The sequence below is a fragment of the Malus domestica genome, chromosome 06 (assembly GCF_042453785.1).
Source record: "Malus domestica chromosome 06, GDT2T_hap1".
NCBI classification, from domain to species: domain Eukaryota; kingdom Viridiplantae; phylum Streptophyta; class Magnoliopsida; order Rosales; family Rosaceae; genus Malus; species Malus domestica.
This window is the reverse complement of record NC_091666.1, coordinates 26,291,103-26,305,972: the sequence shown is the minus strand read 5'-3', so window position 1 is coordinate 26,305,972 and position 14,870 is coordinate 26,291,103. Positions and strand designations below refer to the sequence as shown.

Here is a 14,870-nt window from a genome sequence, read left to right as displayed (position 1 = left end):
TGTAACGTGTTGTTTGATGTGTAACCAGTTATATGCTAGCGTAGCACTGGGGTTTCGTTTGACGGGTTGGATGAGATAGGTTGTGATCAATTAAAATGAACTTGAGTCTGATCTGTTGTTTGTTGTGTTAAATGTGAGATGATAATTAACTGAATATGATGGGTTATGAGTCCACAATAAAATGGGTCATATCTTTATACATGGGTTACAAGTCATGTCTTACAAATCAATGCCAATCTAATTCTATCCCCTTGAGGCCAAATTTCATCCAGCCCACCAAACGAATCCTAATAGATGTTTATTTTAGTAGCACAATGATTGTGATTTAACGAAATATTTAGCACTTTCTAAGGGGGGGTGTATGATAGCTCTCTTCTTTAAAGCTTATTCCGTAGAAGCTAATATCAGGCTATTAGCGTTGCATCCGCATCTTTTCGACCAAGACCCGGAAGGGGTTCACTTTGCTTGGATTTCATAGGATTTTAATATATCCTTTTTAAGTGATATTTCAAAGAATTTTAAGTGCTTTATGAATAAAGTACATACATGTGATGTGATCCTACACCAAAAAATGCTATAAAATCAATCCTAGCACAGTTGTGCGTTTTCATTTGCCATAAGCGTTTGTGGTTGTTTGAAAACGTTTTTATATTATGAATCAGTCGTCATAAAAACTTCTGAGAATTAGAGCCAGGCTAGTGATCCACATGACATTATCTTATAACACAAGCAATAATGTATAACAATCATAAAGGACTCTGAACTTCATCCTACATTGCTTCCTCATGTTGATTCAGTGCCTTCTGAATCCAAGTTATCCGAGCAACCTTGGGTGTTCGAGCTTAGTATCGAGCGAAAGCAATGTCTCTAAGACTCTCTACGTCGCACATTCTTACATTTCAGCCGTCGGATATTTGGACTAGAAGTCGATGATAAGCGTTCGGATTTCCATTGGAGCAAGTTCAACCACCAGCTTTGTTGGATCAACAGGTCCTCCCCTCAACACTTTGGCTTCTCCTTCGGAGGAGCCTTCTGCTTTCCACACTAGTCGCTTCTTCTCCATTTCCGCTCTTTCTTGGTTTGCAGATAAACTCATTTCCGTTACTTTTCTAATCTGAGTTTCATTGGAATGAAAAATGTGTTACCAGAAGTATTTAGATGGTTTGTTTTTCGGATCAGTTTTTATCTTCATGGGCAGATGTTTATGTTACGTACCTTCTTATCTGCAAACACTTTTTTGAGCTCTACACTTGCCATAACCGAAAGATCCTTGTCCTCGTCAATCTAGCATTTGATAAACCATAGAAATATCAATCTTATTAGAATTCGTTGCTGAAAACGTAAAGTAAGAATAAGGAAGAATCAAAAACCTCGTATAAATGTGCAAGGCGAAACAGAAGTTTTCCATCTTCCAGCTCCTACAGAGTTTGGAAAACAGGATTAACAATGTTAATCTGATAGAGGAATTTTTCATCTTTCATAGGATGCTGCTTCCATGTTATCGAGGAGAGATACGAACCTGGAGGGTTATTATCGCGACATTATCAGTTAAAGTGTAGGAAGGATCCATTCCCGAAAAGGTTGTGACATGAGAGCTTTTCCAGCTATCTTCATCTTGTTCTGTGAAGGCTAAAAGAAATGGAGAATATATCTCCTGACCAAAAGATCGGCGCCATTTAGCACCCTCTCCCAATGGATCGAGTCTGAGGTAGTACTTTCCGATGATCTGTCAGTATTCAAATCAATCACATTAGATGCAAAAAAATCTGGTATTTGTGAACACGAAGAACCATAAGGCTGGTTTTTATGATCTTACTGTTAATCCTTTGCAACCATCTTGAATGCACACAGTTTCGTTTAGAGCTTCTCCAACGCCTCTGTCATCATCATGGGTCAACCTCCTAATAGACGGATGGTTGCAACATCAATAACCATGAAATTTACTCAAATATAAATCGACGTAATTAGGCGTAGTTAAACATGAAAATTCGAAGTAGCGGAGAGAACAAACCTATGAACCATGAGTTCCAATTGCCCATCCACAATGCTGGATCCACCCACAGATCTATCTACTAATACTGAAAACTCCGTGTTGTTGTCTTTCGTGTAGAGTCCGAGATTAATCTAAAATGACAGAAAACCAGACTTTGTCATGTGATTAAAGAACCTAAGCACTTCATAATTTACAACAGTTTGAATGATTAATTTGGGAAATTCTTGGCCACTTTTTTGTTGTCCTGCTTTATCCTACATACCGGATAATAATTTCCTGCGACGGGTTGATTCAATTCCAAGTTCCAATCCTTTCTATAGTCTCGAATCTGCAAAATAGTAATTTTTGCTAAGAAAATGTATAGCTGCACCTTACATTCACTTGTTTCTTTCGAGTTGCAGATGCTTCATACATGTTCTGTAGAGGATATTTTTGCACTACAAATGAAACAAGTATACGACATACTCTTTCAATAAAATCGCGCGCGTTAGAATCTGTGTAGAACTTTTTGTTGGTTTCCATGCCAGTTGTAATCTTAGTCACGATTTCTTTGCCAATTCCATCATCGATTGGTATAGGCCCAACCTGCAAAATGAGAATCTGTTGTCAAAGAAAGTTCTCCACATGGTAATTCTTTGATATCCACATGAAACGTGCAATGGAAATACGCAACACAATGCAGTAACTCACCGTAAATTCAATCTCAGCATGCTCCTTTTCCTTGTACAATCTAGTGACCTGTTTAAATTTGCAGCAAATAAACAATTGGTAATATCGTTAGCGGAATCTTCACACCATGAAAAAGAAAACCCATAAATCATTTCCACAGACCTGATATATCCAAGAGTTGATCCTCTGATGTACTTCATCTAACAACGGTCCCCTCAGCACAGTAAAAGAAACCTGCAATTTCTAACGGTAACTCGCTATTTCTTATTGAGATTGCATTTGATAAAAGTTGAAACACTCATCGAAGATATTATGTATGTACCTGCCCTTCGGAGTTAATGGGGACTGTACCATTAGGGCGGAAGATATAAGCTCCCGAGGCCTTCAGAAATTAAAATGTATATCAAGGTTAGGGAAGTAACAACAACAGCAACAACTGAAGACTTCGATATATCTTTGTTTTACCTGTTTATCCGCGCTTCCATGATGTCCATCATCTCCAGGGTAATAACTAAAAGCTTGTTGTATCGACTTGTTGACCTTCAGTTGTAAACTAGACGTTAAATCAGAAGCATTGAGAAATAGCCTCAAGAATCGAAACACAGATGCAAGTTGGCAAATTTGCTTACCAAGCTTCCAGTGTTGATGTATTGAGTAAGTTTTCCATCATTTCCAGAATAAACAAGTTTCAATTTTCCTGGCCCGACTTCTATGGTATCATTCTGACTCGTTTCTGACTTGTAAGCAGTTTGTCTCTCTGAAGTTGTAGCTGCATCAATAGTAAGGAGGAAGCATGAGAAACAAAATTGAGCCACTATGCATAAGTAGTACGGTATGTTGAATGAGTATTGTAAGCGTAAAAATTCTCATCGCTAACCTGTTCGTGTGGCACTTGACACGGTATAAGTGCTAAAACCAAGAGGTGGTACAGTTGCTGAAAATGCAAGCCAGTAACTTGGTGTGATACTTGGTGATACACCCAGATATGCCTTAACATAATTGTTTCTTAGACCCGCTGATGCCTTAAGCAGAGGTAAGATTTGTGATTCGACTTCTTTTCCTGTGTAATCCCTTACAGTGACGTTTGCACTGACAACCTGTACCAGGTCGGTAAGATGAGATCGTTCACTCGAATAAACAAGACCAGTATTCAAAACAAGATTACATTGAATAGATTGTTGTGCCTTGGCCCGTTTGTCAGTGCGGAAACGAGATTCAGATTACAACCTCACCAAAATCACACTCAGTTGAACAGAATAAAATACAAGAAATAAAGACACCGAGAAATTTACGAGGTTCGGCAAAAATCCTGCCTACGTCCCCGGAGAGATATTGCTCTTCACTATGAGAATAACAGTACAAGTACACATGAGTTAAATCAACATAACCCAATCCCAAATCCCTTGCACACCCACTCATAGAATTTTCCCAAGAGCCTCACTTTACCCCAAGAGTTCTTTCACTAGAATACTTTTCACTCTAGCTCTCTTGATTTTTCTCTCACCCATGCCCATGCTTTCCCATGGGAGAGCCGAATGCTCTCCCCCTTTGGATGCTCTTTGATGCGGAGAGAGCCGAATGCTCTCTCTCTCTCTCTCCACTTCGGCTCTTTGCAGTTAAATGGAAAGAAAATGAATCAACCTCTCCTTTTTTGCACAGACATAATGATGATGCATCATGCTCCCTTTGCCTTTTACTCAAAACCCAAAGCCACTTTCGTGGCATGCAAATGGGAAATCAATAAAAAAGGCCAAAACAAAAGAATCCCATGAAACATCATCATTGTCTTCCACTATTAGCCAAAATGAGATATGGACACATTTGGTCACTATTCCGAAAGCATAACACACAAAGTCACTTAATTGTTAACAGCTCAAAATATGAGCCAATCACAACAATCTCCACCTTGGCGAATATACTGTGCAAAAATCCTTGCACCCATCACCAAAGTCCATTGGCCTTACGTACCAGCATACACACCCTGGATCAACCTCTTTGGTCCTGTTTCGATTCAGTCACTGCCAATGCATGTGCAGCTGTTGCAAGCTAAAAATCACCATTTAGCTTCAGACAGGATCTCGACACATCCTCGTCTCCTCCAGCAGGTTTTCCTCCTCTTCATTGTCTGCAACCTGGAAACTCGTCAGCGCGCCCGTTTCCAGCAACAACCCATCGAGCCAGACAAAATTCCCACACTTCCTCCTACCTCAGGACCATTTCATCACCTGTGAATCCCATAGCTCCACCTGCTGCAAAACCCCTGCAACACTCGAGACTAAACATCACCAGGAGAAGTGTTGCTTCGAGTACCTAGATGACATACTCAAAGTCTTCCACCACAAACTTGCTACAACCCGGCCTTGCACTCGTAGCACTGTGGACTCTTGCCTCCGGAACCGGATCTAAACCTGTTGTCTCTCTCAGATCCTCTTTCCAATTTTCTTCCACGATTCCAACCTTTAATAACTTAAGCAGTCTTGTGCCCACCATCATCCATGGTCTCCCTTGTGTATCATTCCACACCAAAGAAGTTTGCACCTGATCCAAACTTACTGTATTTTTCTATGTAGTAAAGTTTCACAAGGTTCTCGTACAAATCTGAAAGTGAGGTAAGAAGAAAGAGGCCTTTGTCTTCTTCCTCAACATCAACTTTCGCAGTTGATCTAAGCATCCCTGAACACGGCTTCCATTTCTTCAGGCTTCCATTACTCTCCTTTACCTAGAGTAAAACAGCCCCTCCCATTAAACTGCTCAACTGAAAATTCCATGGTGAACAACAAATCTGGACCTCTAACGAACCAAGCGTCCAACGATACTCTGATACCAATTGTTGTGCCTTGGCCCGTTTGTCAGTGCGGAAACGAGATTCAGATTACAACCTCACCAAAATCACACTCAGTTGAACAGAATAAAATACAAGAAATAAAGACACCGAGAAATTTACGAGGTTCGGCAAAAATCCTGCCTACGTCCCCGGAGAGATATTGCTCTTCACTATGAGAATAACAGTACAAGTACACATGAGTTAAATCAACATAACCCAATCCCAAATCCCTTGCACACCCACTCATAGAATTTTCCCAAGAGCCTCACTCTACCCCAAGAGTTCTTTCACTAGAATACTTTTCACTCTAGCTCTCTTGATTTTTCTCTCACCCATGTCCATGCTTTCCCATGGGAGAGCCGAATGCTCTCCCCCTTTGGATGCTCTCTGATGCCTTCTCAGGAGAGAGCCGAATGCTCTCTCTCTCTCTCTCCACTTCGGCTCTTTGCAGTTAAATGGAAAGAAAATGAATCAACCTCTCCTTTTTTGCACAGACATAATGATGATGCATCATGCTCCCTTTGCCTTTTACTCAAAACCCAAAGCCACTTTCGTGGCATGCAAATGGGAAATCAATAAAAAAGGCCAAAACAAAAGAATCCCATGAAACATCATCATTGTCTTCCACTATTGGCCAAAATGAGATATGGACACATTTGGTCATTATTCCAAAAGCATAACACACAAAGTCACTTAATTGTTAACCGCTCAAAATATGAGCCAATCACAACATAGATTGTATGCGAAGCTAAAACATATTGCTAAATTTAATCCAAGGCAAAAACAGTTCAGGACTTGAAGTAATGATTTCCATAAAAAATCAAAGGTGAGGATTAGAACATAGAGCCGGAAATAATTACTTACAGGAATCTTTACGATGTCCTCTCTCTTCCATCCTAGAGAGTTGTAGACAACAATAACCTACGAAAGAGAATGTGTCACGAAATAATTCTTACTTCTTAATCAAAACACAAACATGGAAGTAAAGGTCGTCGCCAAATTGTCGTCACCAGGGTTTTCCCATTTGATAGATCAGCTTCTGATGGGGGACAATAGCTAATATTTAGAAGTGGACACTGAAAGAAAGATAGATATAGTGTCAGCTTATTAGTCTAGTTTTTAAGCGAAGCGCCCCAAAAGTGTACGATAAGGGGTAGTTATAATTTGCCTGTTGAAACTTAGTTGATGAACTCTTGCAACCAGCTTCTGATTTTGACTCTGTCAAGCATGCAAGTGATTCCGCAACAACCTGCTCCGCCTGCATGAGACAATTGAACAGAAATCATTTCATGAAGCGAAACTAAAGAAATTAACTACTGAGAGCATCAGGAGAGATCAAGTTTACCTCCTTGTAACCTATTGAGAGCCGTTTTGCATAATCATACGCCACGTGCTGCTTCTCTGTGCCACTAACTGCATCATGATGTTGAACAATCGCTAAAGCATCAGCCAACGAATCTGTGTTAGGCCCCGACTTGTTCAACCCCTTGAAAAACTCCAATTGTCTTGCTGCCTGTTTGTAATTAAAGCACAGTTACCTCAACAGGCTTCACATTTACTAAGAGCATAAAACGTAATACTTTACCGAGAATTAAAATGGTCGTAAGAGTTTACCATATAGTAGCCGCCCAGTGTTCTAACATATCCTTTGATGGCTGGCCTGCTCGTGAAATATCCAGTCCAGTAAGCATTCACAACGTCAGCGTATCTGATAAATAAGCATGGTTAGAGCCTTAGAGGTCAAGAGACAGGAGAAGGAATCGGCACCTGCAAGAGAATTTGAATTTCTTAAATTTGAACTCACGGAAAGAAGTCATCGGTCTTGATTGGCCAGGATTCATTTGCTGCATACTTGGCATCAGTGTATATAGACGGGGTTGAATATAGCGCATTGACACGCCCATCCTACAAGGATTCATATGAGTACTTCAATTAACGCAGAAATCATAAAAGGGGCAGAAGATGCAAAATGACACCAATATTTTCAGCTATGGACCAACTTGATTCACATAATGGATGAACTTATCCATCTGTCGGAACCATGTATTAGCGTATTGATACTTGAAGTCCGTTCCCATAGTCCACATGATATGATTCGTACGCGTGATGTTTGCCTGAAAAAGAGAAGCAAGTAATTCATATAAGCGCCGAGAGACTCTCACACTTAAAACTAATTAGCCTAAACTGATGAAAATTTGATCATCTTACTTGTGACATTGCAGCTGATACAAAGTCATTAACGCGATCCGGCACATTGTAGTCGAACAGAAACGTATCATCCTTCAAACAAGGAAAGCAGAAATGATTGAATATTTATAAAACTACAGGGAACGTAGTCGATACACACACACATATAGAACATCGTGCCAGCTTCATTTGACAGTGGACTCACTTGTACAATAGGTGAAGGGTCATCAACTTCAAAGTAGAAATTATCAGAAGGAGGTTCATAATTCTTAGGAAATACGCCTGTGAAAATCTACACACACGACGGATTGATTAATAACACAATTCCAATCTTCAAATTCAAGCAATTAAGAAAAAACAAAAACACGGTTTCGGAGCTGAAAGGCCAAATTCAACACTGATAATTTTGATTAGTCCAACATCAGAAGAACATAAACTTTGTGTTACACACACCTGTGCAGTGTTGTGCTAGGATAGCACCAAACCCGTTGGAACCAACTCAAGCTAACCCACAGGAAATTTATCAAATGAAAATGCAAGAACAAAATATTAAAGACACCAAGATTTTAACGAGGTTCCTCAACAGTCAGTGTAACTGGAGTACGTCCTCGGAGCAGTAGGAGCTCACCCAATAATCCACTATCAACCAAATGGGAGTTTACAAAGTGTTGGCAATCTCACAACCCTCTAACCCAATACACCCAATACACCCAATATCTCTCACACACCATAGAAACAAATAGAGGAAGAAATATAATGAATAATTTCTTCTCTATACATATAGCTCAAAGCTATTACAACAACACCTATTTTGGTGGATGATTACTAACCAAATGAAGCAGCAGCTTCTTCTTCCTTTTGGGCTCTCTGCAGAAAAAGAGCTCTAACTTCTCTTTGCAGCTCTCACTTCTCTCTTCAGCTCTCTCTGCTGAAAAAATGAGCTTTTCATCTCTTCACTTCTATCCGAAACAAACCTCAATAATTATGGTTAATAAAAAACCACAAAAGAAGAAAACATCATCATTTGCTTTTCCCTAAAACAAGGAAGAAACATCATCATTTGTCTTTTTTCTTTTGAATTGTTTATGGCCAAAAGTTGGCCACTTGGCCACATACTCCAACAATCTCCACCTTGGCCAAGTTCCGAAATCACCATGATAAGCCAACCAACACAAAAACACTCCCAAACACTAGCAAGAGAACAACTCATGCAGAGCCAAATGCTCCAAAACTCCTACTGCTCAACGCCTTCTTTATATAGGCATAATGTGAGCCAAGTTCAAACAGTGAACAAACTTGGCTACACCAACAACCTTAGTCAACATATCAGCGGGGTTATCTTTAGTTGGAATCTTCTGGAGAATGATTTCCCCTTCACCAACAATTTCACGAACAAAGTGATAACGCACATCTATGTGCTTGGTCCTCGCATGATGAACCTGATACTTAGCCAAATAAATGGCACTCTGACTATCACAATGTACCTCCACCTGCTTCTGATCAACCCCCAAATCTCTAATAAGCCCATGTATCCAAATTGCCTCCTTTATAGCTTCAGCAACTGCCATATATTCAGCCTCTGTAGTAGACAAGGCAATAGACGACTGCAAAATGGACCTCCAACAAACTGGCCCTTTAGCCATAGTAAACACATAGCCTGTAGTAGACTTCCTTCCATCCAGATCACCTGCATAATCTGAATCAACATAACCAACTGCAAAATGACCAATACCAGAGTCATCTCTCTCAAAGCATAAACCAACATCTCGAGTACCATGGAGATATCTCAATATCCACTTAGCTGCTTGCCAATGCTCTTTACCAGGATTATGCATATATCGACTCACCATGCCAACTGCATGAGCAATATCCGGTCTAGAGCATACCATTGCATACATCAAACTACCAACCAAATTTGCATATGGTATATTTTTCATTTGCAGCTTCTCTTTATCAGTTTTAGGACATTGTAGAGAACTCAATTTAAAATGAGGAGCCAAAGGGGTACTAACCGGTTTGGTTGAATCATGAACTCCAAACTTCCGAATCAACTTCTCAAGGTATTGTTTTTGATTCAAACTGACGAAACCCTTTGCTCTATCTCTAGTGATCTCCATGCCAAGGATCTTCTTCGCTTCACCAAGATCCTTCATCTCAAACTCATTCTTCATTTGCTTCTTCAATTTCTCAATCTCTTCGACATTCTTTGAGGCAATCAACATATCATCAACATATATCAATAAATAAATGAAAGACCCATCTTGCAACTTCTTGAAGTACACACAATGATCATATTGACTTCTAGAATAATTTTGGCCTCTCATAAATTTATCAAACCTCAAATACCATTGCCTTGGAGATTGCTTCAAGCCATAAAGTGATTTCTTCAATTTGCAAAACAAATTTTCCTTCCCTTTCACTATATACCCATCCGGTTGACACATATAGATCTCTTCATTCAAATCACCATGTAGGAAAGCCGTCTTCACATCAAGTTGCACAAGCTCAAGATCATATTGTGCAACAAGAGCTAACATAATACGAATTGAGGAGTGCTTCACAACCGGAGAAAATATTTCATTGTAGTCAATGCCCTCCTTTTGTGCATACCCTTTAGCAACTAATCTTGCTTTGAATCTCACATTGCTTTTCTCATCAGCATCTTCCTTCTTGGCATACACCCATTTGCAACCGATAGCTTTCTTGCCCTTAGGCAATTTAGCTAACTCCCAAGTCTTGTTTTTCAAGAGAGAATTCATCTCATCACCCATGGCATTGCACCACCTCTCCTTTTCTTCACTCTCAATGGCTTCCTCATAATTGGATGGAATCTCTTCAGTGATAATAGGAAGAGCAAAAGCAACATAATCACTATACCGAGCTGGCTTGGTAATTTGTCTCTTTCCTCTGTTCTTGGCAATAGACTCTTGAGGTGAAACTTGCTCTTCAACTTGAATAGAATCTTCAAGTTCAACTTCTTCAACATCCTCATGGTCTCCAACTTCCTCACTTGTAGTGGCTTTGACATCAGCGGAAATAGGATTTGAAGTACCAGAGGCAACTTTCTCAAGCTCCACCTGTTGGACATCTTTCACATTCTTCTCAGAGACTTTGTACATACTTTCTTCATCAAATGTCACATCTCTGCTGATTACAAGTTTTTTCATCTCTGGGCACCACAACCTGTAACCTTTGACACCACTACTAAAACCAAGAAAGATAGCCTTTTTGGCTCTAGGATCAAGTTTATTTTCAGTCACATGAAAATAAGCAGGTGAACCAAAAATACGGATATAGTCATAATCAGAAGAAGGTTTTCCAGTCCATACCTCCATTGGTGTTTTACCCTGAATAGCAGCTGAGGGTAACCGGTTGATGATGTGACATGCATAATTAACTGCTTCTGCCCAAAATGACTTGCTTAAACTCGACTGAGACAACATACATCTAACCTTCTCAAGCAAGGTTCGATTCAATCTTTCTGCAACTCCATTTTGTTGTGGAGTTCCCCGAACACTGAAATGTCTCACAATTCCTTCTTCTTTGCAAACTTTAAAGAAAGGATCGGATGTGTATTCACCACCATTATCCGATCTCAAAATCTTAATCTTTCTCCCAGTCTGGTTCTCAACCATTTTCTTCCAACCCAAGAAAATGCTTAACACCTCACTCTTGTGCTTCATAGTGTAGACCCAAGACCTTCTTGAATAATCATCAACAAAGGTCACGAACCAATGTCTACCACTCAAAGAGGGAGTCTTTGTAGGACCCCAAACATCCGAATGCACATAATCAAGAATGCCCTTCGTCTGATGTACAGCGGTACCAAACTTCACTCTAGTTTGCTTCCCCAAGACACAATGCTCACAGAAATCAAGCTTACAAGTCATGGCACCTTTTAGAAGACCTTGTTTCACAAGCCCTTGTAGAGCTTTCTCACCGGCATGGCCTAATCTCATATGCCACAATCTAGTAGTATCTGAATCAGATGTGCCCATATTTTCAGAGACTACAGATGCTTCACCTGTCACAGTGCTTCCCTGCAATAAATACAAATGGCCACATCTAGGAGCTTTCATCACAACAAGTGCACCATAAGTAACTTTCAATGTCTGTCCATCTGAATGAAACCTGAAACCCTTGGATTCCAAAGTACCCAAAGAAATAAGATTTTTCTTCAAATTCGGTACATACCGAACACCTGTCAACTCTTTAACCATGCCATCATGCAACTTCAAACGAACTGTACCAATCCCTTTTGTTGTGCAAGGATTGTCATCTCCCATGAACACAACGCCACCATCAAACTCTTTCAAGCTTGAAAACCAATCTTTGTGAGGAGTCATATGATGAGTACAACCCGTATCCAACACCCACTTAGTAGCACAATCAAATGATGAGGAAGTGGTTAAAGCAAAATCAGAAAAATCTGTTTCAATCTCAGCAACATTAGCTTCAGAACTTTCTTTTCCTTTGGTCTTCAATTTGGGACAATCTTTCTTCCAATGGCCCTTATTACGACAAAAGGCACATTCATCCTTTTCCAAAGGTTTTCTACCTTTAGAGTTTCCTCTAGGTCGAGACTGTGATTTTTTCCTGCTAGAAGATGACCTCCTCTCCGATGATCTACCTCTAACAAATAAAGCTTCAGAGGTACTATCATGATTTTTATCTCTATGCCTCATTTCATAATTCATCAAGGCATTTGACACATCTTCAAATTTCACAGTTTCTTTACCATGCATAATAGTGGTAACAAAATGCTCGTAAGAGTCCGGCAAGGAATTCAACAATATTAAGGCCTTATCTTCATCCTTAATATCTTCATCTAAATTTAACAAGTCGGCAATCAACTTATTAAAAGCATCAAGGTGTCTAATCATTTTTGTACCTTCTTTGTATTGGAAGCGGTAGAGCTTTTTCTTCAAGTGTAGCCGGTTCTCTGCACTCTTTGTCATATACTTGTCTTCCAATTTTTGCCACAACACACTTGCTAATGTCTCCCGCATCACAAAATACTTCTGAGTTTTTGCAAGGCACAACCGAATTGAAGAGCAAGCCCACAAATTTAATTTCTCCCATTCTGACTTCGACATGGCTTCTGGCTTCTCTCCCAAAGCGGCAAGTAGATCTTGTTGAGCCAACACATCTTTGACCTCACATTGCCACATCCCGAAGTTGTTTGTGCCATCAAACTTTTCCACTTCGAACTTTGCATTTTGCACCGTAGTTCTTGCAAACCCGGAGGTGCTTCCAAAAGGATTCTCATCTTGCCCGTCTGACATCTTTTGGCAACTAGACAGTACCCAAGAGCAACCAGTGCTCTGATACCAATTGTTGTGCTAGGATAGCACCAAACCCGTTGGAACCAACTCAAGCTAACCCACAGGAAATTTATCAAATGAAAATGCAAGAACAAAATATTAAAGACACCAAGATTTTAACGAGGTTCCTCAACAGTCAGTGTAACTGGAGTACGTCCTCGGAGCAGTAGGAGCTCACCCAATAATCCACTATCAACCAAATGGGAGTTTACAAAGTGTTGGCAATCTCACAACCCTCTAACCCAATACACCCAATACACCCAATATCTCTCACACACCATAGAAACAAATAGAGGAAGAAATATAATGAATAATTTCTTCTCTATACATATAGCTCAAAGCTATTACAACAACACCTATTTTGGTGGATGATTACTAACCAAATGAAGCAGCAGCTTCTTCTTCCTTTTGGGCTCTCTGCAGAAAAAGAGCTCTAACTTCTCTTTGCAGCTCTCACTTCTCTCTTCAGCTCTCTCTGCTGAAAAAATGAGCTTTTCATCTCTTCACTTCTATCCGAAACAAACCTCAATAATTATGGTTAATAAAAAACCACAAAAGAAGAAAACATCATCATTTGCTTTTCCCTAAAACAAGGAAGAAACATCATCATTTGTCTTTTTTCTTTTGAATTGTTTATGGCCAAAAGTTGGCCACTTGGCCACATACTCCAACATGCAGATGAACCGAGACTCTTAGAACCCCGCCAGACAACCTCGAGGCTTTTGTCAACCATCCGTTTAGCTCTGTCTTGGTAGTCGATTCTTGCAAAGAAAAGAGAGTCGAATCCAACCTATGCAAGCAATATTGCTGATGTTCAATCGGTGGTTTCACAAATACAACTCACTGATGCAAGATACGAATAGAAAAACCCTAAATAAATTGGCAATTTCGAAAACAAAAAGTTTCGAGAAACGCAGACCTCAGCTCCCAACAGGTAAGCCTGCACTGCAGAATGTCCAAACGGGTCGATCTGCCATCCAATCCTCGGAGTCACATTGAACTCTTGTTTGATAAACCGATGCCCGAGAGTCGTCTGATCAATCATGTCAATGTAATGAGTAGCAGCCTCATCGTGCATGCACATCCCCCCATTTCTGCAAAACAAACCCTAATCAACAAATTCACAACCCAACGTAGCGAAACACCAACGAAATGATTCGAAACAACGTGAAAGGCATTGCAAGATTTTGTACATGAGTTCAAGTTGACCGTCGTTGACTAGCTGTTTCACTATGTTCTGAGTCCCCTCGCTCTGCTCTCTCCACCAACGTTGGAAAAAAGCCTGCTCAACATATATGAACTTGCGGTTCTTATCGGCCAACAATGCCGGAACCAGAGAATCCAGCACGTTCTGAACGCAAGCTCCCTGCAAATATTCATAAACATTATTGTTATTTTTATCATAATAAATTAATTTGAACGTAAATTAATTTGAAGGAACATAATAATTTAATCATACCTGAATGGAATTATTGGAGCCAACGTAGTACTGATCGATGGTCTTCAACCATCCCACGTCGTCGTGGCTGTGAGGGACCAAATGCACGTTCAGCTTCCCGGCGACAAGCCCCGACGTCGTATTGTACTGCACGTACTTGGACTCCGCATACAGAATAAACTCAAACACAACTAGTACTACTACTACTACTAACAACAGAAGCCGTGGGACACGGCAGCGAGCTTCAACGGCCGCCATGTCGTGGCAAATTAATGGTGTCGGTGTCGGTGTCGGTGACGGAATGCACTGAGACCCCAGAAAAGTGTTCATATATAAATATATTATATATATGTATATATATTGTGATGGGGCGACAATATTAAGGAAGAAGACGTTGCAAATCAACAAAATCGGATGGATTTTTGTCTTGTAGTT

At 40.1% G+C, this 14,870-nt stretch overlaps 1 protein-coding gene across 3 annotated transcripts; it reads right to left on the bottom strand.

Annotated features, from left to right (window-relative positions):
- Window positions 1-699: 699 nt before the first annotated feature.
- On the bottom strand, window positions 700-14,805 carry LOC103430729 (alpha-mannosidase At3g26720-like). 3 transcript variants are annotated; one of them, XM_070824013.1, is made up of 27 exons: window positions 14,457-14,805; window positions 14,191-14,363; window positions 13,917-14,091; window positions 13,664-13,787; window positions 7,879-7,955; window positions 7,695-7,766; window positions 7,487-7,600; window positions 7,291-7,391; window positions 7,101-7,194; window positions 6,832-6,999; window positions 6,655-6,744; window positions 6,497-6,562; window positions 6,351-6,407; window positions 3,540-3,759; window positions 3,292-3,431; window positions 3,128-3,202; window positions 2,985-3,044; window positions 2,825-2,896; window positions 2,684-2,731; window positions 2,459-2,578; window positions 2,256-2,321; window positions 2,012-2,124; window positions 1,817-1,901; window positions 1,520-1,726; window positions 1,371-1,418; window positions 1,216-1,284; window positions 700-1,114 (listed from the first exon to the last, which is right to left on the bottom strand). In XM_070824013.1, the coding sequence occupies exons 1-27, from the start codon at window positions 14,763-14,765 to the stop codon at window positions 920-922; spliced, it is 3,138 nt and encodes a 1,045-aa protein (XP_070680114.1). In that variant the 5' UTR covers window positions 14,766-14,805; the 3' UTR covers window positions 700-919. The 3 variants fall into 3 exon arrangements, with proteins under 3 accessions (XP_070680114.1, XP_070680116.1, XP_070680115.1); XM_070824015.1 differs by having other exon boundaries at window positions 7,879-7,965; window positions 13,670-13,787; XM_070824014.1 differs by having other exon boundaries at window positions 7,879-7,965; window positions 14,457-14,794.
- Between the last annotated feature and the right edge of the window lie 65 nt (window positions 14,806-14,870).